Here is a 24,564-nt window from a genome sequence, read left to right as displayed (position 1 = left end):
TGTTGGTTATTACTATAGAAACTACCACATGATTGGTCAAGCTTCTACGCCTTCCAGACACCAAACAACTCCTTAGCTTGAGAGCCCTATCACCAATACCAGCCAGCCTCAGGACAGCACAACTAAAAGAACACAAAGCAAAGTCAGCCAAATCCTAGTACAAGCCAAACAACACTTCTTCACCCACTGGGACACACACACAACACACACTGGGATGTGAACAGGAAATACACGCTGAATGAATACCTGATCAGGGTGAGACGCAGCAAAGAGAAACAGACCCTGAAGAAGTACAGATCATTCAAAATCCGGCCACAGAAATTGGACACAGGCAGACCTGGCTGTCCAGAGAGGACAGGCTCAGTGACCACAGCCTGGACAGAGAAACTGGGCGACACAGACCGATATGGCAGTCCAGAAAAGACAGGTTCAATGACCACAGCCTAATTTTTAAGGCTTTTATGTGCCCTGTGTATACTTGATTTATTAGAGCACTTTCTTTCTTTCTGACTCTTGTACTATTAAGCTGTACCCCAAGAATGACGTCCATTCAAGTCAACACTCGATTTTATTGGCTTGTTACAAGGGATAAAACAGTGTGCTTTGAGAACAGAACCAGGGCTGCCAGTGGCTGTCTCAGCAGGACTGTGTGCAGACCTCACTTGATGTCGCACAGCAGGGCCACGCCGCGCAGGATCCAGTGGTCAGGGGGCTGGGTGGTGCGCAGGCAGATTGGGGTGACATAGGTGAGGTCGGTGCGCCGCGGCTTCTTGTAAACGGGGCAGATGTAGAGCTTGGGGTCCTTGGGGGCGGTGGAGTTGATGGCGAACATGTGCACCACGGGCAGGGGCGTGAACAGCACCTTGGGGGTGGACTCGATCAGCCGGCAGTTCCTCCTGTCCCAGCCGGCCCCATCCAGGTACAGGCCGTAGATGTACACGCCCTCCTGAGGGAGACACACAGATAGGCTGGCTCTGCCATTCCTGCCCACGCGTGAGGGGTGGCTAGGGGATGAGTGGGCTTCACACTGGGCTTGAAGTTGGGGGTTACATAGGCAATTGATCAAATTATAAATTAAAGCTTTAAATTGATTTACTGTTGCCATTTATCTGAATATTGTGAGTGAACTTCAAGCTGACTGAGCAGAAAAAAGCTTATTTCTTTTTACATAAGCTGAATATGGCGCTAGATCTAAGTTTTGAGGGTGGCAGACAGAATTACACGTTTAAAAAACGGGTTATGAAAAACACATGGTCCTAATCTTGGTGCTTCCTGAAATGAAACTATAATGAACACACAGAAACCTGTAGAATTTACAGATGGACAGTAATGAAATAATCCATCGCTCTTCCTGGTGCTAAACGAGGAAGAGAGATCCTTGCAGCAGACTATTCAAAGAGCAGAGTGTCAGGACACATACCGCAGGGGGCGCTGTGATCTCCTCCCGGGTCTGTTTCAGCACCTCGTTGTGCAGGGTGACCGTGTCCAGAGCCCAGCCCTTGTGTGCTCTCGTCACCTCCTGCCTCATGGCCGTCAGGAACCCTGGAAACACACAAGTGCAGTTCGGAGAAAGAAACAGGCCTCCAAACCTCAGTACAGTATCCATAAGTGTCCGTCTCAATCCTCACCCTGGGGGTTGAAGAAGCCAGTCATCCAGAAGGTTTTGGGTCTCCCCTCGAAGATCCAGCTGCTGAACTGCGTGTTCCTCTCCAGCAGCTCTGTGAACCAGAACCCCAGTGTGGACGAGTCCCAGGAGATCTTCTTCCACAGGTTAGGCACACGGGCGTCGTACATGTTATCCAGCGCGTCGCGCAGGTTCTGTAGAGGGACATCATCCAGAGTCAAAGGAGGACAAGGGCTTGCTTGAGATCATGATGATGGGTCAGAGGGAGGAGTGGGAGGAGAAACCTGTGGCAGTGATCTCGCTCAGGAGCTCATGATGACGGGTCAGAGGGAGGAGTGGGAGGTGAAGCCCGTGGCAGTGATCTCGGTCAGGAGCTCATGATGATGTGTTAGAGGGAGGAGTGGGAGGAGAAACCTGTGACAATGATCTTGCTCAGGAGCTCATGATGACGGGTAAAGGGTGGACTGGGAGGAGAAGCCTGTAGCAATGACCTCGCTCAGGAGCTCATGATGATGGGTCAGAGGGAGGAGTGGGAGGAGAAGCCTGTAACAATGATCTCGCTCAGGAACTCATGATGACAGGTAAGGGGTGGACTGGGAGGAGAAGCCTGTAGCAATGACCTCGCTCAGGAGCTCATGATGATGTGTCAGGGGGAGGAGTAGGAGGAGAAGCCTGTGGCAATGACCTCGCTCAGGAGCTCATGATGACGTGTCAGAGGGAGGAGTGGGAGGAAAAGCCTGTGATCCTGACCTCGCTCATGATGATTGTGCCCTCGATGGCCAGTTTGAGGTCGCTCAGGCTGCTGCGCACCAGGCTGATCACCCTTTGCATGCGGTCTATTTCCTGCCTCAGGAAGATATTCATTGAGTTTAAGGCTCCCATTTTCACCAGACGGGCTCTGACCTGAACAGTACCACATAAATAACATGATGCACGTCAGTATTTGTCCATAAGTGTCTGGTATTCAAGGCTGTGATTAGTAGTATTGCATGTCTCGGCACACTGACTTCATGTGGGAGGTAGTTCGGGGGCAGTTTCTCCAGCATGTCATGTGCCAGCCTGTACACTATAGTCTCTCTGGTCTCTCCTGCTCCCCCTCCACTCTCTTTTGGCTGAATGTTGGTGATGGTGTCCAGCACCTCTGCTGATGTGTTACTCTGATACCTAAAAGCACACACTCAGAAAGCTCAAATGCACTGATGCTATAACAATGGAACAAACAGAGCAAAATCAGTATGATTGCAAGCCCACCCTTGTGTCTTCCTCCTTTCAGTTCCATTCACGGCAAGCAGACCCTTTCTCTGTCTGTCAGGAGAAAAGGCCTGTCTGCCCTCGCATCAGAGAGTAGTATTCAAGTACCTCTTGAGAAGATCGTTGCTGGACAGTAGTGAATTGTTATGGGAAAAGCTGATGGAGTGGAGGACTGGGGGTTTCAGTCTTACGTGATATCAGCGTTGGGGTGCAATCCAAAGACCTGGGGTGAGTCGACAGCAGGCAGTGTCTGGATGTGCTCCAGGTACTGCTCTACTGTCTTACACACTGGCACCTTGTAGCCTGTGTAGAAGCAGAAGGTTGGCTCAAATATCTTCTCATTGAACCACACCTGAGAGAGGACATGGGGACAGAAAGGAACATGAACCTCAACACACAGAACCAGCACTCTCCTCTCCCTAAGACTAGCCCTCAGCCCTGTTACAGAAACCTACCCGTGAAAAGCAGTTGAGGAGCCGTTTGTCATAGTCATCAGTGACCCTGCCGCCATACTGCACCTCTCCCAGCATGTAGCGCACAGTGGTCCAAGAGACACCCTGTAGGCAGACACACAGGAAGCAGGACTCTGAAACCATTACCTATGTTTTCTTCTCGGACATCCTTTATTCTTTCCCAGGGGTTTCTAACACCTAACACCTAACAAGTTTAGAGAAAACAACACCATTTTAAGAGCTATCTTACATGAATTCAGAAAGAGGTCTTATAGAATTATTTGAACAAGCAACAGGAGCATTAGAGTACATTATGTATGTGACCATTTTATACTGTTTTCATAAGGTCACTCATAAAATGTTGGTTCTCAAATAAAAATTTAGAAGAACCTAAGGTAATCTTTATACATGGATGTGGGACTGGCTAATGAATTTAGAATCACAAGAAAAGCTAAAAATGAGAGGTGGCTAAATAGCCCATCCAGACCACTTAATAGTAAGGAGCTAATTCATCCAATTTCTGGATCTCATCCAGCTGTTTCTTGAAAATGTCAAGGCTTTGGCTTCAACGTGACTAGGTAGCTCGTTCCACACTCCCACAACTCTTTGTGTATAGATGTGCCTCCACTTGAGCCCTCTGATTCATTTTTCACTGTTCATTCTGCAGAAATATGCTGGGTTGACTTCAGTGTCTATAGATTTTGAATACTTGTACAGGTCTCCTCACATTCTTCTCCGTTCAAGACTAAAGAGACTCAGTTCCTTCAGCCTGTCAGCGCAGGACATTCCCTTGAGCCCCAGAATGTATCTGATAGATCATCTCTGGACTGGTTTCAAAACAGCAATATATCAAATTCAAATTCAGAGGTTTATTGACATGACCAATGACCTACCGTACTGCCAAAACAGATACAATTAACACAACATTTACAGTTAAAACATATAGGTATTATAATGGGCTGACCAGAACTGTATACAGTGTTCTAAATGAGGCCTTTCTTCACAGGTTCACAGGAAACTAAAAGGGAATTAATTTAGGACAGACAAAAAGAAGGAAAGAGTTGTGGAACATCTGGAACAGGCTTCCAAGGCAATTGTTTAAGGCCCAGACTCTGGGGACCTTCCAGAAGAGGCTAGAGAAAATTCACTAACCATCTAAACCACCAGTTGAGGACAAAAGGCTAATTGTCCTCCTCTCCTCTGAAACATTCCTGAGGTCTCACGTTCATGTAGTAGTCAGGCAAACAGTGCACTGGGATATAGTTCAATCCATAGTGCGGGCAGTCAGTGCTGTACTTACCAGCTTTCTGCTTGCTTATTGACTTTTCTTTTTGCACCTCTGTTTTGCTTCTTTTTCCTCTTGTGTTTAAAATTGAGACATGGTTTATTGCTCACACTGAAATGTAACAGTTTGGAAGAATGTAATCCCAGTGAATTACGCACGAGTACCTGTGAATGATCATATTAAAAGTCCACCGACAAGCACAAGAACAGTGCAGGATGACACGGTGACCTGTAGCTGTTAGTCGGCTTACTTTCTTGGCGCTGCATTCATCCAGGTGGTTCTGCACGAACTGCACGCTGGCTGTGAAGTCTGCGGAATTGAACTCGTAGGGAATGTTCCAACCCAGGGGGCCAAATTTACGACGCTCCTGCATGAGAAGAACAAAGGCAGCGCTGTGGCCTTTCAGCTGGCCCGCTCACTAGGAGTCATGACGCACAGTGCTGTGAACGGTGATAGTAAATAAGGAGCTCCCAGTCTGCACAGCTCCCCTGTGTCTACTGGGTGGAGCTCTGTTACCTGTACCACAGTGTGCAGGAAGGCCACGTTGTACAGCATGGGCTTCCACATGGGCAGGTTGCTGACGTCCAGCTGGTCCTGGCTGATTCCCGAGAAGGTGCGCTTCAGGCCGGCACGCACACCCTGAGGGGGCTCGTTGGTGAACTTGATGGATGACTGGAACACAAACGGGCAACGATGCAAGACAGCCCGGGCAGGGGTGAGGACGCCCCCCAATGCGGCGCGCGGACACGGGCGGACCTGCAGCAGCGTGATGGAGAAGCGCTCGTGGGCCTCGGTGGTGATCCACACTCGGAAGCCCTCGTTCATGGACTCCACAGTGGTGATGGTCTCCAGCAGCTCGTCCATGAACTCCAAGCCCAAGTGGCAGTTCTGCAGCAAAACCCAGCCGCCCTGCACACACACACAGGACGGGCTGTCAGAGCTGCTCTTGAAAGCACACCGATTTAACATTCAACCAGAACACCCAGTACCAGACAGTAACCACACAGCTAATGGGTTAAAGTGTCACTGACTCATTATAAAAGGTAGTTCTATATCTCCTGGATAAAAGAATAGAGGTATTTCTATAAATAGAATTGCTTTTAAATTACTTCATGGATCGCTTTTAAATATTGAGAAATCAACTTTTTGTCAAGGTACAGCAAAGTTCACATTTTGAAACACTGATAATGGGTAACAACACAATGTTAGTGTTTCTTCACTTTTACCATCCAGAACAGCGCGAAGTGTCAACACGGAGCATCTGAGAGCAGGGGGCAGTCGGAGCAGCACTCACCTGCTGCATCGACATCTGGATGAGCCTCCTGGCGTGCACCTCCTGCCCCTGTCCCATTGAGATAGCCCGACACTCTGGAAACGAGCACAGGTCCAGTCAGAATCACCCCTGCCCACGAGCCCCATCAGACAACACCCGGGTGTCCGAGTGCGACCCTTCAGCCACACGTAGGTTCTGAGCCTCCCAGCAGAAACAGTGTAAGCGTGTAAGATCTTGCAGGCTGATCTCACCCAGCCGCAGCCTCTTGGCCAGGGCATCTATCTGGTTGGTGGGGTCGGAGCCCATGGACAGGAAGCAGATGAGTGGCGTGCCCATGTCGCTCTCCTCCCAGGTCTTCTCTAGGCTGAGGATGACTGGCTCTGCAAACCGTACGCCCATCGAGTCTGCGATGTATTTCCTGGCCTGAGTCAGGGTGCGGTCTGGACACCACGATCTGCCTTGGGACACACATCTTTCTAGTCTTGAACAATACACTGTATTTAATTACATATCAATGACGCCTAGGGCACAGTATACTAAATATTTTTAATTATGACGGTGTCTCAGGCCTCCTTGTTCAAAGATGGGAGAAGAGAACTCTGTGTGAGCTGGAGTGTATCTAGGCTCTCACCGGACCAGTAGCAGCCTGTGGAAAGTGTCCAGAGAATCATTGTATCCATCAGGAATCACCCCCTCCTCTGGAGCATCCATGTCAAACCACACTTTCCAGCCCTTCTCATTCCGAGACACCTGCACATGCAATAACAGGACTTCTGTTAATGTACAAACAGCTATGAGTATGGCTCTTCGGTGTCAAAACAGTGCATCCACCAGTGGGAGATCAATTCACAGTCTACCTACAGTTCACTCAATTACAGTTCTGGTGCTCTATTGAAAGGGATGAGTAGAGAAACACATTTTGAGCTGTATAATACAGAAAAGACAGATGTGCAATTACAGGGCTAATGCACAGATGTGTCGGCTACTCTAGAGACCCGACCTGGTTCATGATCTCGCTGAACTGGGACAGCTTGCTGAGCTCCACCAGGTTCAGCCAGGTCATGTCCAGAATCCAGCGGAAGGGCTTTGCAGGACAGGCCTTCAGGTCCAGGGCGGCTCCCCCTTCACAGACACAGAGCACATATCGGCACACTGGGGCACTGGATATGGCCCTGTGGGGTACTAGCCTCACTTAACTGCCTGTAGTAAAAGTGTGATTTTCTGAGACGTTCCATGCATATTAATCAGGAAATCAGGTTTCTAGTTTGAAAAATGGAAGTTGCAACTTCAATATTTTAAACAAAAATACTGGAGTGTTCTCGGTCACCCATATGACAATATTATTGAACAAAATATAAAACAACAACACTGACATACACATGCCTCAGTGTGACATTAAAAATCAGTTAGCATGTTTCCATCTGCATTTCCTCTAGACCTGGCTGCAGAAAACCAGTACATGATCAGCTATCTTGATTACAACAATCCTCTCTGTTCTGCACATTCGTTGGCTTGTGATCTGTACCTTTGATGAGGGTCTGAAACTCATTGTGTTTGACTTTGCCTTTCTGCATGTCTATCTTGAGGGCCAGCAGCATAGTGAAGATGAACTTGTGGTTCTCATACAGCCCCCTGACGCTGTACCTGAACACCTCAAACGTCAGGTAGTCAATGATGTTACTGATGCGCTTCTGTGCCAGAGGGGATTTCTCAGATCTGCAGAACAGCAACACACACTTCTTACAGGAGGGTAGCAGCTTCAGCTTCTGCTTCAGTAACTGTATACAGTTCTGTATGTACAGTATATGAATAATGATTAAGTGTGAAGCCATCTCAAAATATTAGATACATTTCTAAAAGTTAAATATGACAGTGTTCTACTTCACTATCTAAATTATTCCTACTGCAAAATTCAGTTCAGAATAAGCAAATCAAGCTGGTGTCCTAGTCTGTGTGCTGAGAGGATGGGGTGCAGAAACAGGCAGGTGTGTCAGGCTGCTGTCCCAGTCTGTGTGCTGAGAGGAGGGAATGCAGAAACAGGCAGGTGTGTCAAGCTGCTGTCCCAGTCTGTGTGCTGAGAGGATGGGGTGCAGAAACAGGCAGGTGTGTCAGGCTGCTGTCCCAGTCTGTGTGCTGAGAGGAGGGAATGCAGAAACAGGCAGGTGTGTCAAGCTGCTGTCCCAGTCTGTGTGCTGAGAGGAGGGAGTGCAGAAACAGGCAGGTATGTCAGGCTGATGTCCCAGTCTGTGTGCTGGGAAGAGAGGCAGTTCAGTACTTGGCCATGGAGATATCAAAGATCTTGAGGAACTGGGCCAGGGAGGTCTGGTACATGACGTTGACCATGCTCATCTCAGTGATGAGGAAGTACAGGATGCTTCCACGGGAGGCAGCAGGGCGGTATTCCTCCTGCGCAGTGTTGATCTTCACCTCCGTTTCTGCTGCCACATGCAGCTTCTCGCTCACCTCCCCTGCCGTCTGCTTTGTAGTGCTCAGGATCCCGATCATGGACTCATCATCCACCAGGGAACCTCAACACAGAGCACACAGCACCATCTCAGGGCTCTCCCAGCACAACACCGCTCACTCTACAGCAGAGCAAATTCTACCCTGTAGAAGCCCTAATCACAGCTCTGAGGCACAACTACATACCAAAAAGAATGCAGCGAGAGAAATTACTGAAGAACTAAAGTGACACCTTTAAGAGGCTCCCAGTTAACTCCCATCCGAGGACAAACAACTCCTCAGGGAGATTTTAGAAAAACAGAGCATGTGTCTCATGAGCGGACGCGCTGTGTTTATGAAGCAGGGGAGGGCAGTGGCAGGATACCCTTGGTGGTGCTGAGCTTGTACAGTAGGTTGTCCTCCAGCTCCTTCATCTTCCTCTTGTTGGCGGTGACGTCCTCCATGAGCTTCACGCGTTCTGCCTCCAGCTCCTGCAACACAGCACTCCCAGACGTTACTCAAGAAGCAGGCCTGTACTTAAGATGGAAGAGGGGAGGCGTTTTTTTCTTGTAATGTTCATGGAAGGGTCAATTTGATAAAAGTTCAACCAATCTTGAGTGACAGCAAATGAAGCAATACAAAAATGGGTGTATCTATGTCAAAGCAGCTGAACCTTCCAGCATGCGAGCAGACAGAAAACAGCAGGGAAGTCCTGTTTGCACGCTGCTGGAGGGCATATGAGTACAGTGCACCAGAGGGGCTGTTCAAGTGACACTCGTAAACAAGCCATCAAAGTTCGCCATTTCCATTCTCAATGGGGACAGAATGCAATGCAAAGGGCTATAATGTATCATGTCAAATGCTTCAGAGCTGTAGCCTGTTCCCACAAGACTGTAAAACTATCTCATCAAACCCCCCACCCTTATCGAAAGCCATCTTGGTTTTCTCTTGAAATGCATATGGCTCTGACATTAAGGAAAACGTGGCTGTCCGGCCCGAATGGGTGTCTTACATATTTTTCCGTCAGGATGACTCTGCCCAGCAGCTGGTTTTCCAGGCCCTTCATGGTGACAGTGAAGTCTATGATGGAGGTCTTGGCACTGATCTCTGGAGTGTACGCTGGATTCGGCAGCTTAGTGGTGATGTAGAGCCTGAAGCCATCCATTATATCTGTCTCTTTATCTCCCACTTTCACCTGCAGTCACAGAACCAGAGACTTTTCTACTGGGTTTAATCCTAAAAGCCAACATGTTACTCTGTACGCTGTACTTAATCACTATAGTGCTCCATTTTCTAAGCCATCATGCATTTTCACACTAAGCATAGAAATTCACACTGAGGTCAAATCAAGACTCAAATAGACACGAATACATGGAGTGTTCATAATTTTATCATGAAAAATAAAAGAGGAGCAAAATGAGCTGTTATAAACATAAATCATTAGAAGGACTCATTTACATATACGTTTCCTGTGAAGTCCTGTCAGCTTGCTATGGAAGAGTCTCTCACCTTGTAAGTGGAGCCTGACTTGATGTAGTTCTTCTCCAGCACGTTGTCCAGCGCGGGGTCCAGCTCCTCCCGCACATCCTCAATCAGTAACGGCCGTCCTAGAGACAGGCTGTCCTCCAGGTGTGTGCGGAAGAACTTGTGGTTCAGAGAGGTTACCTGGAGGGGAAAGGCCACCTAGTGAATCACTTATCAAACACACAATAAGCACTTCCCACCCTGGACCCCTGGACCCCTTTCACTGAGGAACAGACCCCAAAGAGTGAGGTTTTACTAGAGGTACAGCAGAGTGCCGACAGCCCACCTGTAGCTCGTTGTTCTGCTCTTTCTTCTTGATCCAGCTCTTGCCCTGTGTCTGAGGGTCAATGAGAAGTGGAAAGCGGGTGGCCTTTGTCACAATGATGCCATTCTGAACAGAAAGGTCGTCCCCTGGCAAGCCCTGCAGATTCCATTCACTAATCTGGAAAAGGGCAGAATTTGTCATCAGATACCACTGCTCTCGTGTCATCTGTAAGACATCCTTCATCCATCCTTCATCCATCCTTCATCCATCCAGCAGCCATATCACCCTGCAACTCACAACTGGCAACCCACTGAAGCTCAGCAGGTGTGAGCCTGGTCAGTACCTGGATGGGAGACCTCCTGGGAAAAACTAAGGTTGCTGCTGGAAGAGGTGTTAGTGCGGCCAGCAGGGGGCGCTCACCCTGCGGTCTGTGTGGGTCCTAATCCCCCAGTATAGTGATGGGGACACTATACTGTAAACAGGCGCCGTCCTTCGGATGAGACGTAAAACTAAGGTCCTGACTCTCTGTGGTCATTAAAAATCCCAGGGTGTTTCTCGAAAAGAGTAGGGGTGTAACCCCGGCGTCCTGGCCAAATTTCCCATTGGCCCTTACCAATCATGGCCTCCTAATAATCCCCCTCTTTGAACTGGCTACATTACTCTGCTCTCCTCCCCACTGAGAGCTGGTGTGTGGTGAGCGTTCTGGCGCACTATGGCTGCCGTCGCATCATCCAGGTGGATGCTGCACATTGGTGGTGGTGGAGGGGAGTCCCCATTACCTGTAAAGCGCTTTGAGTGGAGTGTCCAGAAAAGCGCTATATAAGTGTAAGCAATTATTATTATCTAATGACATATCCTTCCCTCGCCCACGCTAGTTAAACTGACAGTGGGCTGAGAGTGCTGGCAGGCTCTCAGTGCAGCAGATGTACCGTGGCGGGGTCCACCAGCATGGAGATGAGGTTGAGATTTTCCGTGAAGGGGATCTTGCGTCTACGCAGCTCCACCTCCCAGATTTCCTTCAGCAGCATGTTGCGGAAGTTCTGGTTGAAGGGGCCACAATAGGACAGGAATCCTGTGAGCTGCAGCACATCTCCCACCAGCCTACAGACAGAGGGATTAGGTTCACCAGAACGTAAGTATTTACCTGTTCGAAAGAGGATTAAATACTCTGTTAGACTTCAGACCTGAAAAGTCCTTTATATAAAAGTCAAGGCCATAACACATGACCACATAATACAGCTCCTAGTAAAGGTATTCACCCCCTTCCATTGATATCCCATTTGGTTGAATTCCAAATCCTATGTACACATTTTCCAAATCACAAATTACAGCTGCAAGTCATTTTGATTATGTCTCTAGCTAGGATGGCGCGATTCCCGCTCATTCGTCTTTGCAGAGTTGCTCTAGCGCTGTCAAGCTGACTGAAGATTGTTAACGAACATCTGAAATCTTGCCTCCGACTTACTATTCATTATTTACTATTTAATTTTCTATTGATTTATATACCATTCATTATTTACTAGTCAGGACTTCGACTGGGTCACTCAGGGACAATCACTTTCCTATTCTAAAGCCACTCCACTATAGCTTTGCATCATTAACCTGCTGAAAGGTGTATTTTTGTTCCGAAGCAGGTCTGAAGCAGGCTTTCCTCTATGTTTAGCAAGTCCTCTGCTCCATTTATGTTACCCTTAGTCTTGACAAGCTTTTCCATCCCTGCTGATGAGAAGCAGAGCTATAACATCGCCCTGTCACCACCATGCTTTTCTTTGTAGAGTGACCTTATTGTTGACTCATAACGACAAAAGTCAAGTTATAAACAAGAGAAGACCATTCAGCCCCTCTCTCTACAGCTGACAGCTCTTTTATCTTCATGGGTGAATCTTTACTTGCAATTTGCTATCTGACTGAGGAACCTTCTAAGAGAAAAGTGTATGAATTCTCAAATCACACAAAACCACAATGGTCATGGTTTATTGTGCACAGAGGACATTACACTAATTGTGAGACTTGAAAAAGTAATCACGTGCACCCACACTAAACTAGGTTTGCTAGGTGTGAAAACGTATGCATTCAACATGTCTTAGTTTGGGTTTTTTCTTTTCAGTTTTCCCTTCACTGGAATGGGGTGAATACTTCTGCACAGCAGCCTTATATACAGTAGTAACACCAATATTAATCTGTCTCCTCTCCAACTTCATTATTAGGAATTTTTAGAAAGAAATTTGTCATACTGACCATTGGTTAATGGATTCAATTTGATCATTTTTTTGTCAGGTAAACATGATCAGTCTATTACTGATATTTGTGAAACATTTTTTTACTTAATGCAATTTCTTTTGAACTATAAAAACTATTTTATTTTTACGTTAACAGTTTCTTTTATTAGAATTGCCTATAAGCATACAATGTACTTGTTATTTGGTGTGCAGAACACTTTGCTCCCTTTTGAATTGTCAGAAACACCTGCCTGTTGATCTGGGCTTTAAATTCTTTGCTCTGCTCAGTCCAGCGAATTTTCTCTCCACTCAGGCCATCAATCAGGGCAGAGGCTGCCTGCATCTTCCTTCGGCAAGTCTCGGCATCATTCAGCAAGTCCTACACAGAAACCAATCGCTCTCCAGTCTGAAAACACTCCACCAGTGTAAATAGCAGTTTTTCCTGTGATCATGCCCATGCGCACTCTGCTTAATCTCAGGAGGTGGAAAAAAAACACTTTCAGTCTGGCATTTTATGATTATTTTAACAGTTTGCAACAATTCTCAACCCTGGTCCTGGAGGACATCTATGTCTTCCAGACAAGTTATTAAATTAATATTAATTAATTAAGTTAATAATAGACTAATTCATTCATAGTTTTTTTTTATTATTATTTGGGGTCTATTTTTGAATATGCTTTCAGATCTTAAAATGTCAAATTGGACTGGTACCAATTTCTGAATTCCAGGACGCCATATTCCAGGTATGTTAACTAAAATGACCAATTTCACCACTGGAAAAGTGCCAGCAGCCATATCACCCTGCAACTCACAACTGGCAGCCCACTGAAGCTCAGCAGGTGTGAGCCTGGTCAGTACCTGGATGGGAGACCTCCTGGGAAAACTAAGGTTGCTGCTGGAAGAGGTGTTAGTGGGGCCAGCAGGGGGCGCTCACCCTGCGGTCCATGTGGGTCCTAATGCCCCAGTATAGTGACGGGGACACTATACTGTAAACAGGTGCCGTCCTTCGGATGAGACGTAAAACCGAGGTCCTGACTCTTTGTGGTCATTAAAAATCCCAGGGCGTTTCTCAAAAAGAGTAGGGGTGTAACCCCGGCGTCCTGGCCAAATTTCCCATTGGCCCTTACCAATCATGGCCTCCTAATAATCCCCCTCTTTGAATTGGCTACATTACTCTGCTCTCCTCCCTACTGAGAGCTGATGTGTGGTGAGCGTTCTGGCGCACTATGGCTGCCGTCGCATCATCCAGGTGGATGCTGCACATTGGTGATGATGGAGGGGAGTCCCCATTATCTGTAAAGCGCTTTGAGTGGAGTGTCCAGAAAAAGCGCTATATAAGTGTAAGCAATTATTATTATAAAAGGGAAAGGAAGCTCATTGTGGGAGTGTCTGATTGTCATCCCCACCTGTGTCTGTTTGCCTGTTAAGATCACCTGTTAAGAACTGTTTAGTCAGGTTAAAAGGTAAATAAGGTGGGGGGGGTGAGGCTGTCTTAAACTCCAGGTTTTGAGGCTTCAAGCAGCAGTCATCCGTTCTAGTGATGCTCTGCTGCAGGAGTGACACTCCTTAGAACAACAGAACTGTAGTTTGTGTCTGGCCATGGCTGAGAAGCCAGTGGGGTGGAGCTGTCATCTGTGAGAATATGACTGAATCCCCCTAAAAGGTAAGCTTGATGTGGTATTTTTGATAATCAGGACTGTGTGCAGAAGCAAGTGGTTCAATTAAAGTCATTGATTAGCCTGCGGATTTGGAGCTCAACTGGAATGTAAACCAGCAGATGCAGTGGGCGGCCAGGACTATGGATGGGAACACAGATTGGTTGCTGAAGTGATAATGAAATAGATCTCTGCTTGTTTGCCTTCTCTCCACACACTACTGAACAAGAGTGAGCCTCACCATCTTCTCCTTCATAGCTGCATCAAACTTGGCCTGCACTTTGTCCAGCTCAGCCTGCTTGTCGTCCAGCTGGGCCTGCGCCTCGTTCAGCTCTGCATTGGCCACAGCCAGACGGCCCTCCTGCACGACCAGGTTAGCCTGCGGGACACAGCACACTTGCACATCAGGACCCCTGGGGCAGGACGGCACAGCAGGTCAGGACAGACACACAGGGATTATTTCTGGATGAAAGCCTGAACCGGCTCATGTTTCAGAGGCATATGAAAATCAAAGAGAGAGAGAGTGAATCTATACAGTATATTGTAAAGATAAAGTGATTCCACATACTGGTTTGGAACAGGCAGAATGAAGGGATTGCTAGTGGGGCGGCAGGGGAAGGTTTACCTTGAGGGGCAGCACCTCCTTGTTGATTCCAAAGAAGATGGCCATGGCCTGGGTCCAGGCCAGCAGACCGGCCACATTACCACACACCTTCTTGGCATTCTCAAGAGTGTAGTCCTCCATGAGGAAATACGGCTGCAGCAGCTCCACCATCTCCTCATTGATGGTGTCCTTGGGGAACTGCTGGAGGGACTGCATGAACCCGCTGGCACTCATTAGCTGAGGAAGCCAGACAGACACAGACAATAACTTAGCTGTCCCAAGGCGTGTAAACTCACAGAACTGGTTACAGGTAACCTTGGTTCTCTGAGACATACTGTTTCCATTATAGACAGCTCAACCTTCCCCACTTTAACCCCCTTGTGGTGGAGACTGAAGTCCAAATGAGTCTGCGTGATGTATGGTGACTGGGTTTCCCAGACAAGCTGTATCACTGTAGGGATAATGACCAGACCAACCTTTTCTTACCAAGGGTGCGTAGTGAGGAACACAGCGTCCTTGGAAGTTCCAAATAGTATAGTATTGTATTTCAGGGAAGCAAGGTTACCTACTGTAAGTAACCAGTAGCTTCCTTTTCACTAGCAGGTGTTACCATTACCAAACAGGTGTATATCGTAAGGGAATTTGCCACACTGTCCGGAAGATGAACCACTGTCACCCAGGCACTCATCACCAAGGACGCCCTGACCTTGCCAGCACTTTCAGAGGAGGCAGGGAAAGCGGAGTTGTGGATAACAGATGACGCCCAGGAGGCAGCTCAAGAATTTGTGAGTTTCAGATTCTAGAACTTAGAAAAGTAAGCAGGGACGACCACACTGCGACATGGGAGATCTCCTGCATGGACTACCCACAAAACTGCCCAGGAAGTCGCAGTGCTACCGGTCAAGTCTCCAGTGACCCTTGTAGTTGGATTTGAATCCAGTAGTTGTACAGTAGCTTCAACAATCACACATGAACATAAACAGCTTGGACAAACTATATTCCTGATGCTGAGTGACATAGCTCTCAAACAACAGATCTATCACAAGCAGGGAGGCCTAATGTATCCTAGAGCACAGGAAGGGCTTTCAGTTTGTCTCTATTATAACTCTATTAGCAGATGTAATTGAGAAGAGAAAAAAACTCTTTGCAAGGAAAGATACTTAAAAAAGCAACACGCAAAAGCTCAAATGGGCGTATCACGAGGTCTGTCAAAACCATGTTAAACCTCCTTTGCAAGACAGGGAGGCTCAGTCTATGCACTCCATGGATGAACTATTCAGGCAGGAAATGAGAAGCCGTGGACAAAGAGTCATTTTTAGCAACACTGAAAAGCATCTGGAGAAAATGAGAGAAAATAACATACTATATCATAAGCAAATTTTAGACACCAGTCTTCGAAGATCTGTATGCCGATGATCTACAGGAAATGTGGGGAAAAAAGAGCTTTGGCATTGACAAATTCCTCCGTGATCTTTTCAGACAGTCTGGGAAGATCTAGGAGTAAATGTTCTGCTACACTTGCATTTAAAATGAGAGTGGTTTCAGGCCATTGAATGCACCTCCTGAACATAACATGAGCTGCTTATTCCCAACAAGAGTTGTGGGAACCCGAAGCCCTGGAAATCTTGGAAACATGGGAAACGAGGCGAGACTACACCCTGGAAGGTTAGCCTAGGATGGAATTAACTCAGCCAGCATATATTCGGATCATATTAGAAAATCCATCTTAAACTTCTCCGGTCCAGAACAACTACATGGCTATTAATAAGTATTTCACTGAATTTTCTCAAACTGCTGTTTTCATTCATAAAGCTATTTCATGCAGATTATTTGTTACATGCTTCCTTGCTCTTTTCAGGCGTGATGTTTTCAGAGTTGTGCTACTGGTTGGAACAATGTCCAGCACCCAGTATTTCATTTGGCTCACTTTGTGAAACCCATTGAGCCCCACAATCAGAAAGGTTTCAGTGAAGAGGTGTAGAGGCGTTCTGGTGGAGTTCTTGGCCACAGTGACCCTTTGGCCTCAGCACACACTAACCTTGAGGGCCTCGCCCCAGGAGGGCTTGATGCAGGGCCGCTCTGGGTCCTGGGTGACAGCTTCCAGCCTTTTTTGGAACAGAAGGAGGCAGCAGTCCATGATTCGCATAATAAGATGTGGTGGCTTGGCCAGCTTCCGCACAGTAGAAATGTCTGCTGGTTTAATAGTCTGTCGGAAAAAGAAAATGCATCAATTATATTCTTGCTCAAAGTGCGGCTCCTGTGCTGTTATTTCATAGTAATAAACTAAATATAAATACATTAAAAAACCAGAAAAAGAAGTCTGTAACAGCCAAGAGGACAGTCTTTTTTCAAATTTAACTGTTGCACAGATGTAAGTGTACAAGACTGCCTGACCATACTGGACTATAATACAGGGACACTTTTGAGAGGTCAAAGAAATACATAGCAAAACACATGACACTTCATGTTAGGAATGGCACAGACCTCAGGAACACTATGACAAAATGTAAGAAGGATTACAAGTGAGAGGGGGCTACTTGGTCCACATATCTCAATCTGGTAGATAGTGGCTAATTGATTCCTGGATCTCACCCTGCTGTTTCTTGAAAGAAACCAGGTGGGTATTAACAGTATCACTGTGCAGCTTGATATGTACTGTACTCTCACAACACTTTGTGTAAAGCAGCCCCTCCTGTTCTCAGTGTTAAATGCACTTCCACACAGTATCCATTGACTGTATGTCTTCTTGTTTGTGGTTCACTGTTAATTATAAGGAATCTTATGACAACATTATTTTTTTTCATAAGATTCTTTACAAAAAATCAGTTTGACAAATTGTAGTCCTTAAGCACTCAAGGAAATGCATGTTAAATTAAAATTAAAAATCTAACGTATGATAATGCTACCCCTCATTAAAACACTTTTTTAATTAATTGATTCCTTTTGACCAGAAACCAATTTGGCACATCGTATTAGCAAAGAGCATTACTCTGCAGCCCCTCTTCAGAGTGTTTCTTACTTACAACTCAATGGGCTGACCAACCTGCTGAGAGATCACCCTTCATGATTGTTTTATCACTCTGTATTATAACAGACATACATCAAGATTTCATAAACAGAGCTGAAATATCCACCACACTCACAGAAGAATCTGCATCTCCATACTTACATTTAAGGCAGCTTCTGCATCCTCTAAGGCAGGCTTGGCAGCTTCCAGTTTCACTTCTGCAACTGCCTTTTCTTTTCCAATCCCCTCCACGATTTTCTGCGCCTTGTCTTTCACCACCTGCACCTCATTCTTCACCTTGGCGGCAGCCTCTGCGCTCACGGTCACTTCGGCCAACACCTGGAAGAGCAGAGGCCGAGAGCTGAGAGGGAGAGGAACGCCAGCCTCAGGCCAGCTCAGAAGACAAGTCTTCTGTAACTGCAAGTACAGCAGTACTTGGCCAGCACATAAGGGAACAGCAGCAATGACCCCTAGAATCCGCTTTGACTTTATTCAAACAAGCCAGCCTTTATTTAGGAAGGGAAGACAACTGAGAATCTTATTTTATAAACTGAATAAAACACAGTAAGAATTTTTCACCCCACTGTCAAAAATACAGTATGGATACCATATCTATTATTGGAACTGAATATGCACCCATCGTCAGAATGCAGGGCACTTCACTCTGTCAATATGTACACAGACTGTAGGTAAAGTAGTTCAGGTGGGTAGCTCACACCTGAAGAAGGCTCCACGGCCGAAATGTTGTGTTTTCTTTCTTCTTTTTTTTCAGCATGGAATAAACCTATTACTTGTTCTACTGTAGGTAAATACTAAGCAAAGGGTTTGATAAGGAAAGTCACTGTGTACCTTATCTGCCTTCACAGATGCCACAGCCAGCTCCTTCTCCTTCACAGCGAGCTCTTTGGACAGGTTGACTACAGACTCACTGGCTTCCATCAGCTTAGACAGACCTGCCGAAGGAAAACACCCATACAGCTCATTCAGTGTCTCAGGCATCCTGCCTTTAATGAGTACAGTCATACAAGACACGACTCTCCTGCAGGAGTGAAAAATGAAATCTCAGCCTGATAAGATTGGAGGACCTACATTACTATAGTCCTCTACACGTGAATATAGAGAGTATGTCAGAACAACCCAATGTTATTTATTCAAAAACATCATAATATGCTCCACTACCTTTCACTGTTTCACTTTCCCTAATCTGGTCTTAATCTACTCTAATTAAACTCCCAGTGGATCAAATCTGGCCCAATATACAGACTTAACCTTTAGTCTGTAGACACTCAGACACAGCAGGCATTGGGGAGGTTTAATTTCCCTGTCTGAGTATAAAAGACTTTACAGAACCTTTATTCTTTAGAATAAATTGGTATAATCTATCCTGAGATTTGATTGTTGCATTAATTATTGCAAATAACTGGCAGATCCTGTCTGACCCGAGGTTGGGACTGAAAGTGGGTCAACAGATTGGACACAGCAACTACAGTATTGATGTATTCTGGTTGCCCAATTTGTATGACCCAGATTTTGCGGCTCCTTGCAAATAAATGCTACCATGTCTCACCTGAGACTTTACTGTTCTAATTCCCTGGGAGCAGACAGTCTCTGTCTGTTTTGGTGCTCTTTCACAGTGAGAGACATCCGCTCACTGCAGGTGCTGCTGATCTCTCTATCATGTGTAGAATGTGAACTGACATTTATTTTGTTAACCACTCCCTTCAGCAGTCTGAGCTGATTTCAACACTCCAGATACCTCTGCTGCATAACGCTACCAAACAGGCTAGATGGGCCAAATAGCTTCCTGTCAGTTGTTAACTGTTAAATTGTTCAACTAGTAAATTGTGGATGCGTTCACTGCTGGGGCAGCCTTGACCAAAGTACTTCACTTAGACTGCTCCAGTCAGTAACCGGGTACAATCATTAAAAGTATATGTGAAATAATTAATAATATTATTTCTTGGTCCTGGAGAAGCACGACAGGTGAAGGAGCAGCTCCTGGGTCTCACCTGTGTTCATCCGCTCTGCCAGCTCGTTGATGTAAGCATGCTTTTCAGAGTACACAGCTTTGTAGCCATTGATGAAAGACAGGTAAGACTTTGGAGTGACATGTGTTCGACGCCGAAACCTAAAATAACAAGTACTTGATTTCTATCTAGGATTGAATCCACTACAGCATTTATAAAAGACTACGTTGTTTACTAATTTAAGAAGTTTAACAGACATCAACCATCCATCTTCTCATCCATCAGCCATCTACGTTTGAGGGTTGTGGGTTAACTAATATAATCAAGTAAAAACATAGTTTCACAAGTTCAGCCATTGCTATCTAATTCCTGCTTAAAGATAAGTAAGATAAATATGTTAGCTGGTTGAAACAGAAATGGTCTGGCTGGTTAGACCAATCTGATAATACACTCTCTGCTTGGTTTTCTTACAATTCATACTGTATATTGAGGGATGCTGAGGGACAGCAGAAACTAGCAAGTGTTGGCAGGTTCTTGACTGCTGCACACCCTGAAGCTGGAAAGGAAACGGGCAGGCGATACTGGGCCAGCGATTCAGACCCACGCCTCTGTGACCGAGGCAATGCGTATGTTTCGAGGAGGAGCTGAGATGTGTGTACCTCTGGAAGTAGCTCTCACAGGTGGAGGACACCTTGTCATGGTAGATCCCCATCGTCTGCACCACCTGGGCCTTCACCTCAGAGGAGCAGACCATGTGGAACTCCGACAGGAAGTACTGGGACACGGCCACAAGAGCCTCCTTGGGCCAGGGAGTGAACCAGTCCATGGTGCAGCCTGAAATCAGCCCAGGGAACTTCAGAGACCGTGTGCGAAACTTCTCACCAACCTAGAGCAGGGAAGCAGCAAGAATAGTGTTATTTGGATTTCAAAATAGTAGAATCCCTGAAGAGCTGGAATATTAAGGGATTTCAGGCACTCTGGACTCTGTCTCACCGGAGAGAAGCACAAAACCACGTGCAGGTTCCTTCGGGCTCGAGAGATGAAATACTCGTAGAGGTTGTCAAATGTGGGAGGATGGCGGGGCAACTCCTTCTTCATCACTGAGATCAGCCCTTGAGTGATCTCGTCCAGCTCATCACGGGCAAACAGGTTGGACACCTGCAGAGTTGAGGCTTTAGCTTCATCAAAAAATGCCCAAAATTCATCACAGTGATTTGTCAAACTATGAAAAGGTTTTACTTTAAACTATGGATTTCAGTCTGTTTTGTTGTCCCAACACACGCTAGTCCATAGCCTGACACGTAAGATATAACACAACGTTACACAGAAGAGGGCACATGAAGAGAGCAATGTAAAAAATGATCTTTAAGCTAGTTCATGCTTTAATAGAGTTAATGTGAGAGTTTGGTACTCTACTTATCTCTAACTAATAAAATGACTTTCAAAGGAACTTCTAACTTCTGTGTTTCTAGGTTTGATTCCCTGTATCACCTAATCTGCATTACTTTCTCATTCAGTTTGAAACCATAACTTCACACTTGATTTCATGTCCTTAATCTGCTGTGTCTGTGCCTCACCTCGCCAGATGACAGTACATTGTTGAGGTACTCGAGAAAGGCTTCGTCCTTTATCTCATTGTCCGTGAAAATGAAGGTGATGCCTTTTCCATCTGCTCCCGCAGTTCTGTACAGCAGCTTCAGGTCATCCATAAGGTTATTGACACCGTATGTTCTAGGGAAGCCACAGAAGATAACTATTCGATACACACCACAGTCTAGGCAGTGATGTCAGCTGACGTGGAGTCAAGAGAAATGACTGCTCACCTGCTTAATGTGATCTGGAATATTCTGTATCCTGCTATGAAGGTTGCCAGCCGGGTGAGGCTCTGTTTCCCTGATCCCCCCACTCCCACAAGCAGAGCATTCCCACAGGATGTCCTGATGATACGAGAGATCTGTAGAGGACCACGGACAGACACAGCAGTGAGACTCTGCTGTGCATGTTATGTATTTGTTGATCAGTGATACAAGCCTTCCCTAATCTAGCTATGCAGAATCTACCATTGCAGGCTTAAATGCAAAAAACTTAAACAGTGAGTGAGAAAAAGGCACATTTGTTCCAGTATAAGTGTGTATAAACTAAGGGCACTCATAGTGAGTAGAATCAATAGTGTCCCTTACACTATATTAAAAAATATTTGTCTACACTTTAGAATCTTAAGCAGGAAAATGGAGATTTGTGTGAAAGTGCAATTCCATTTCCCTGGTATAGTCGACATTTAGGCGAGGTGACCTTGATGAGGTGAGTCATGGCGTCGGTGAAGAAGACCAGGTCCAGACGGGAGCCCCTGACAGTGTCATTGTACTGCCTCTGATACAACTGGAGTCTTTCACACAGGAACTCAAAGCTGGGTACCTAAACGACAGGAACCACACAGAACCACACTCAGAACGAATTCAGGGCAATCAAATGTGACCATGAAAGAGACACAGACTGTGTGTAACTGGCCTGTTTTAAGAAACTTAACATGTTTCATCAGATATGGAGTTCTCACAGGGTTCCTGGTATTCCCATGTCTCTTCATTACTGCCCCCACTTAGCTCTCATTAAGACTAATTGATCTCTAGATAGAAAAACTCTTTCTCAATTATTAAGAAGTTAAATTATTAATTTATATTTACCCAGAGCCCTCATAAAACTGTGTAGAACATAACTAATGGGACAGGTGCTGAAAAGAGTTGTGTTTTGTGGGATTGCCTGATACAGTGTGTGATGCCATTAGAGAAATAATCTTAGAAGGATGGTACTTTCCCTGAAGCATTATCCTCTTAAAAGAGGCGGTTTTCTGTAACAAGATGCCCAAGAAAAAATGCCAAAAAATAAAAAGGTGTTTTCCGGCAACTATTCCCTGTTCCAGTCTACATAAATTGACTACCGATCCAGTAGTGTGGTGTGGTTACTCTCTTGGGAAAAAAGTGCAGGGTGGATGAAGGTACCAGTTGTGTACCTAGCGAGGTCCAGATGAGGAAACTAAATTCTGAATGAACACTCTTGAGGCCAATGGACTGCAAGTGTGGAAAAATCCTTTTCTGTTTCAACTTTAATAACAGCGTTTCGAAACCTAAAGAGAGGTTATTTAAACACACCAAAAAGCTAGCTTCCTCCTTGATGGGAGAAGACAAAGTCATTTACGAGCCTGACAAAGACTTTGGTGTATTTATGTTTGTTATTTTATTTTTGTTTGGTTTACTAAACAAAACAAAACACCATGTCAACTGGGTTCCTATCAGCTGTTCTCCCCATGTTTGCATGTGTTTTTGTTATGAACTTCCTGTTTCATTCCACTGTCCAAAGACATACTGGTGGTTAATTGGCTTCTGGGAAGACTGACCCCGGTGTGAGTGTGTGCATGTCTGTGTCTGTGTGTGAACTGACATCCCATCCAGGATGTATCCGCCTTGCACCCCCAGGCTCTGGCTCCCCCATGACTGTGACTGCAGATAAAGTGGTTAGAAAATGGGTGGATGGATCATTAATCGATCAACTGTAAAGATCTTCTCTGAAGAAAGAAGGGAGAGGCCATGCACATATAACCTCAGTGGTAATAAGGAATCATTGGAAAGTATCCAGAAGACACAGGTGTGCTCCAGGACCAGGGTTAAGAAAGAAGAGGAAAAGAGTTGTTTTGTATTTTGCTGTGTCCTATAAGTACACTATATACTAATATCGTTGCAAAGATGTCCTATATTTTTAAAACCAAAATGATAAGAAAGCAATTCTATAAGTATTTTAAAATCCATCTATTTCTTGCCAGTAAAGATAAGCAGCAGAAACGTAAATCGTGTAAATAAACATGCTTTCTGTGCAATGTATTTAAAGTCATCCGGGTTTTTATTTACAGGGAACTTGGTGTCAAACTAGATTCCTTGTCCTCATCAAAACGATGTGAGGAGGTAATGAAAAAGCTGAGAGCTTGGGTATAGAGCACAGAGTGTGGAGTTAAAATCCAGAAATAATACTTGAGCTCTGCAATACATTAGTTAGGCCTCATCTAAACGACTGTGTTCAGTTTTGGTCGCCACAGAATAGTACTCCTTAGAGAGCAACAAGAATGATTCCTGGTCTCAGGGAACTGTTCTATACTGTTCATTTCTGATGCATTTTTAAAAAGGCAAAGCAATACAAAATATACTATAACTCCAGAATAGCCTAAAGGATTATAACTTACACAACATGATTAATAAATATAAATATAAATCATAATATAATATATAATACAAATATAATATAATAAATAAATAAAAGTAACTATAAATAATTTGCTTCACTGTTCTTTTAGCAGAAAGTTCTGCACCTCCAAAAGCTGAATCATTGTTTTCATTCTGGCGTTCTGAATTTAAGACCTGTCCGATCCTTCTTTAAAAAGCTTTACAGGCGCATTAAGGTTAGAGGCCTGAGTGTCCGCTGTGCTATACCAGTTCGTAGACTTTGGGAGCTTCCAGACTCGAGTCCTCGGGCTCATCTCCGGTTGGCTCTGGAGCCTCCCTCAGGAAGTCCACAAAGTAGGGGTCGGGATGGAGCTGGGGTGCAAGGCTGGGGTCCACATGCTCTTGGACCACCCGTGTTATAGACTTCTCAAACCACACCTTATCCTCTGCGCTCACGAACCTGGGCCACAGACACACAGACAGAGCCTTCATCAAGCATTAATCAGTATTAATCACTCTCAAGTAACCTTTCATAGCGCTATCGGTTCCCTTTAAATAAAATCAATAAGTAACTAACTAATAAAGTTCAATGGTGTCATTCTTGTTTGACACATTGTCTGTTCTTCCCAAGTCTCCATCAGGAATAAGCCCTCAGTATAATCAATGTTCATTTCCCTAGCCTGGCTTGCAATTCAGTTTTTCCTTGCTGTGCTCTTTTTCATAGGATAATTAGAAATAAGGGAATAGTTGACTTTTTCTAACCCCTGCACTGATAAGAAACACAGATG

At 45.5% G+C, this 24,564-nt stretch overlaps 1 protein-coding gene across 6 annotated transcripts in view; it reads right to left on the bottom strand.

Annotated features, from left to right (window-relative positions):
- Positions 1-549: 549 nt before the first annotated feature.
- Positions 550-24,564, bottom strand: part of LOC148675041 (dynein axonemal heavy chain 8-like) — an 86,100-nt gene continuing 62,085 nt past the window's right edge. For 5 of the 6 annotated variants that reach the window (XM_088625954.1, XM_088625951.1, XM_088625953.1 and 2 more), the window contains 34 exons: positions 24,044-24,236; positions 21,861-21,983; positions 21,392-21,522; positions 21,146-21,299; positions 20,562-20,726; positions 20,228-20,454; positions 19,611-19,729; positions 18,451-18,554; positions 17,764-17,940; positions 16,633-16,800; positions 14,616-14,831; positions 14,232-14,369; positions 12,587-12,714; positions 11,046-11,217; positions 10,138-10,293; positions 9,837-9,992; positions 9,340-9,522; positions 8,713-8,818; positions 8,161-8,413; positions 7,411-7,601; positions 6,886-7,007; positions 6,517-6,635; positions 6,137-6,339; positions 5,907-5,980; positions 5,369-5,521; positions 5,129-5,284; positions 4,863-4,979; positions 3,331-3,432; positions 3,067-3,227; positions 2,632-2,788; positions 2,375-2,527; positions 1,629-1,818; positions 1,421-1,542; positions 550-946 (listed from right to left, as the gene is read on the bottom strand). In XM_088625954.1, the coding sequence (XP_088482080.1) occupies positions 659-946; positions 1,421-1,542; positions 1,629-1,818; positions 2,375-2,527; positions 2,632-2,788; positions 3,067-3,227; positions 3,331-3,432; positions 4,863-4,979; positions 5,129-5,284; positions 5,369-5,521; positions 5,907-5,980; positions 6,137-6,339; positions 6,517-6,635; positions 6,886-7,007; positions 7,411-7,601; positions 8,161-8,413; positions 8,713-8,818; positions 9,340-9,522; positions 9,837-9,992; positions 10,138-10,293; positions 11,046-11,217; positions 12,587-12,714; positions 14,232-14,369; positions 14,616-14,831; positions 16,633-16,800; positions 17,764-17,940; positions 18,451-18,554; positions 19,611-19,729; positions 20,228-20,454; positions 20,562-20,726; positions 21,146-21,299; positions 21,392-21,522; positions 21,861-21,983; positions 24,044-24,236 (5,377 nt within the window). In that variant the 3' untranslated portion in view covers positions 550-658. Of the gene's footprint in view, positions 947-1,420; positions 1,543-1,628; positions 1,819-2,374; positions 2,528-2,631; positions 2,789-3,066; positions 3,228-3,330; positions 3,433-4,862; positions 4,980-5,128; positions 5,285-5,368; positions 5,522-5,906; positions 5,981-6,136; positions 6,340-6,516; positions 6,636-6,885; positions 7,008-7,410; positions 7,602-8,160; positions 8,414-8,712; positions 8,819-9,339; positions 9,523-9,836; positions 9,993-10,137; positions 10,294-11,045; positions 11,218-12,586; positions 12,715-14,231; positions 14,370-14,615; positions 14,832-16,632; positions 16,801-17,763; positions 17,941-18,450; positions 18,555-19,610; positions 19,730-20,227; positions 20,455-20,561; positions 20,727-21,145; positions 21,300-21,391; positions 21,523-21,860; positions 21,984-24,043; positions 24,237-24,564 lie in introns of those variants that run through there. The other variant, XR_015935433.1, reaches the window with a different exon arrangement.

Source organism: Lepisosteus platostomus, chromosome 3 (genome assembly GCF_059453375.1).
Source record: "Lepisosteus platostomus isolate fLepPlt1 chromosome 3, fLepPlt1.hap1, whole genome shotgun sequence".
In the NCBI taxonomy this organism is placed as follows: Eukaryota; Metazoa; Chordata; class Actinopteri; order Semionotiformes; family Lepisosteidae; genus Lepisosteus; species Lepisosteus platostomus.
Note: the sequence above shows the minus strand (reverse complement) of the source record. Positions and strands in the feature narration are given on the sequence as shown.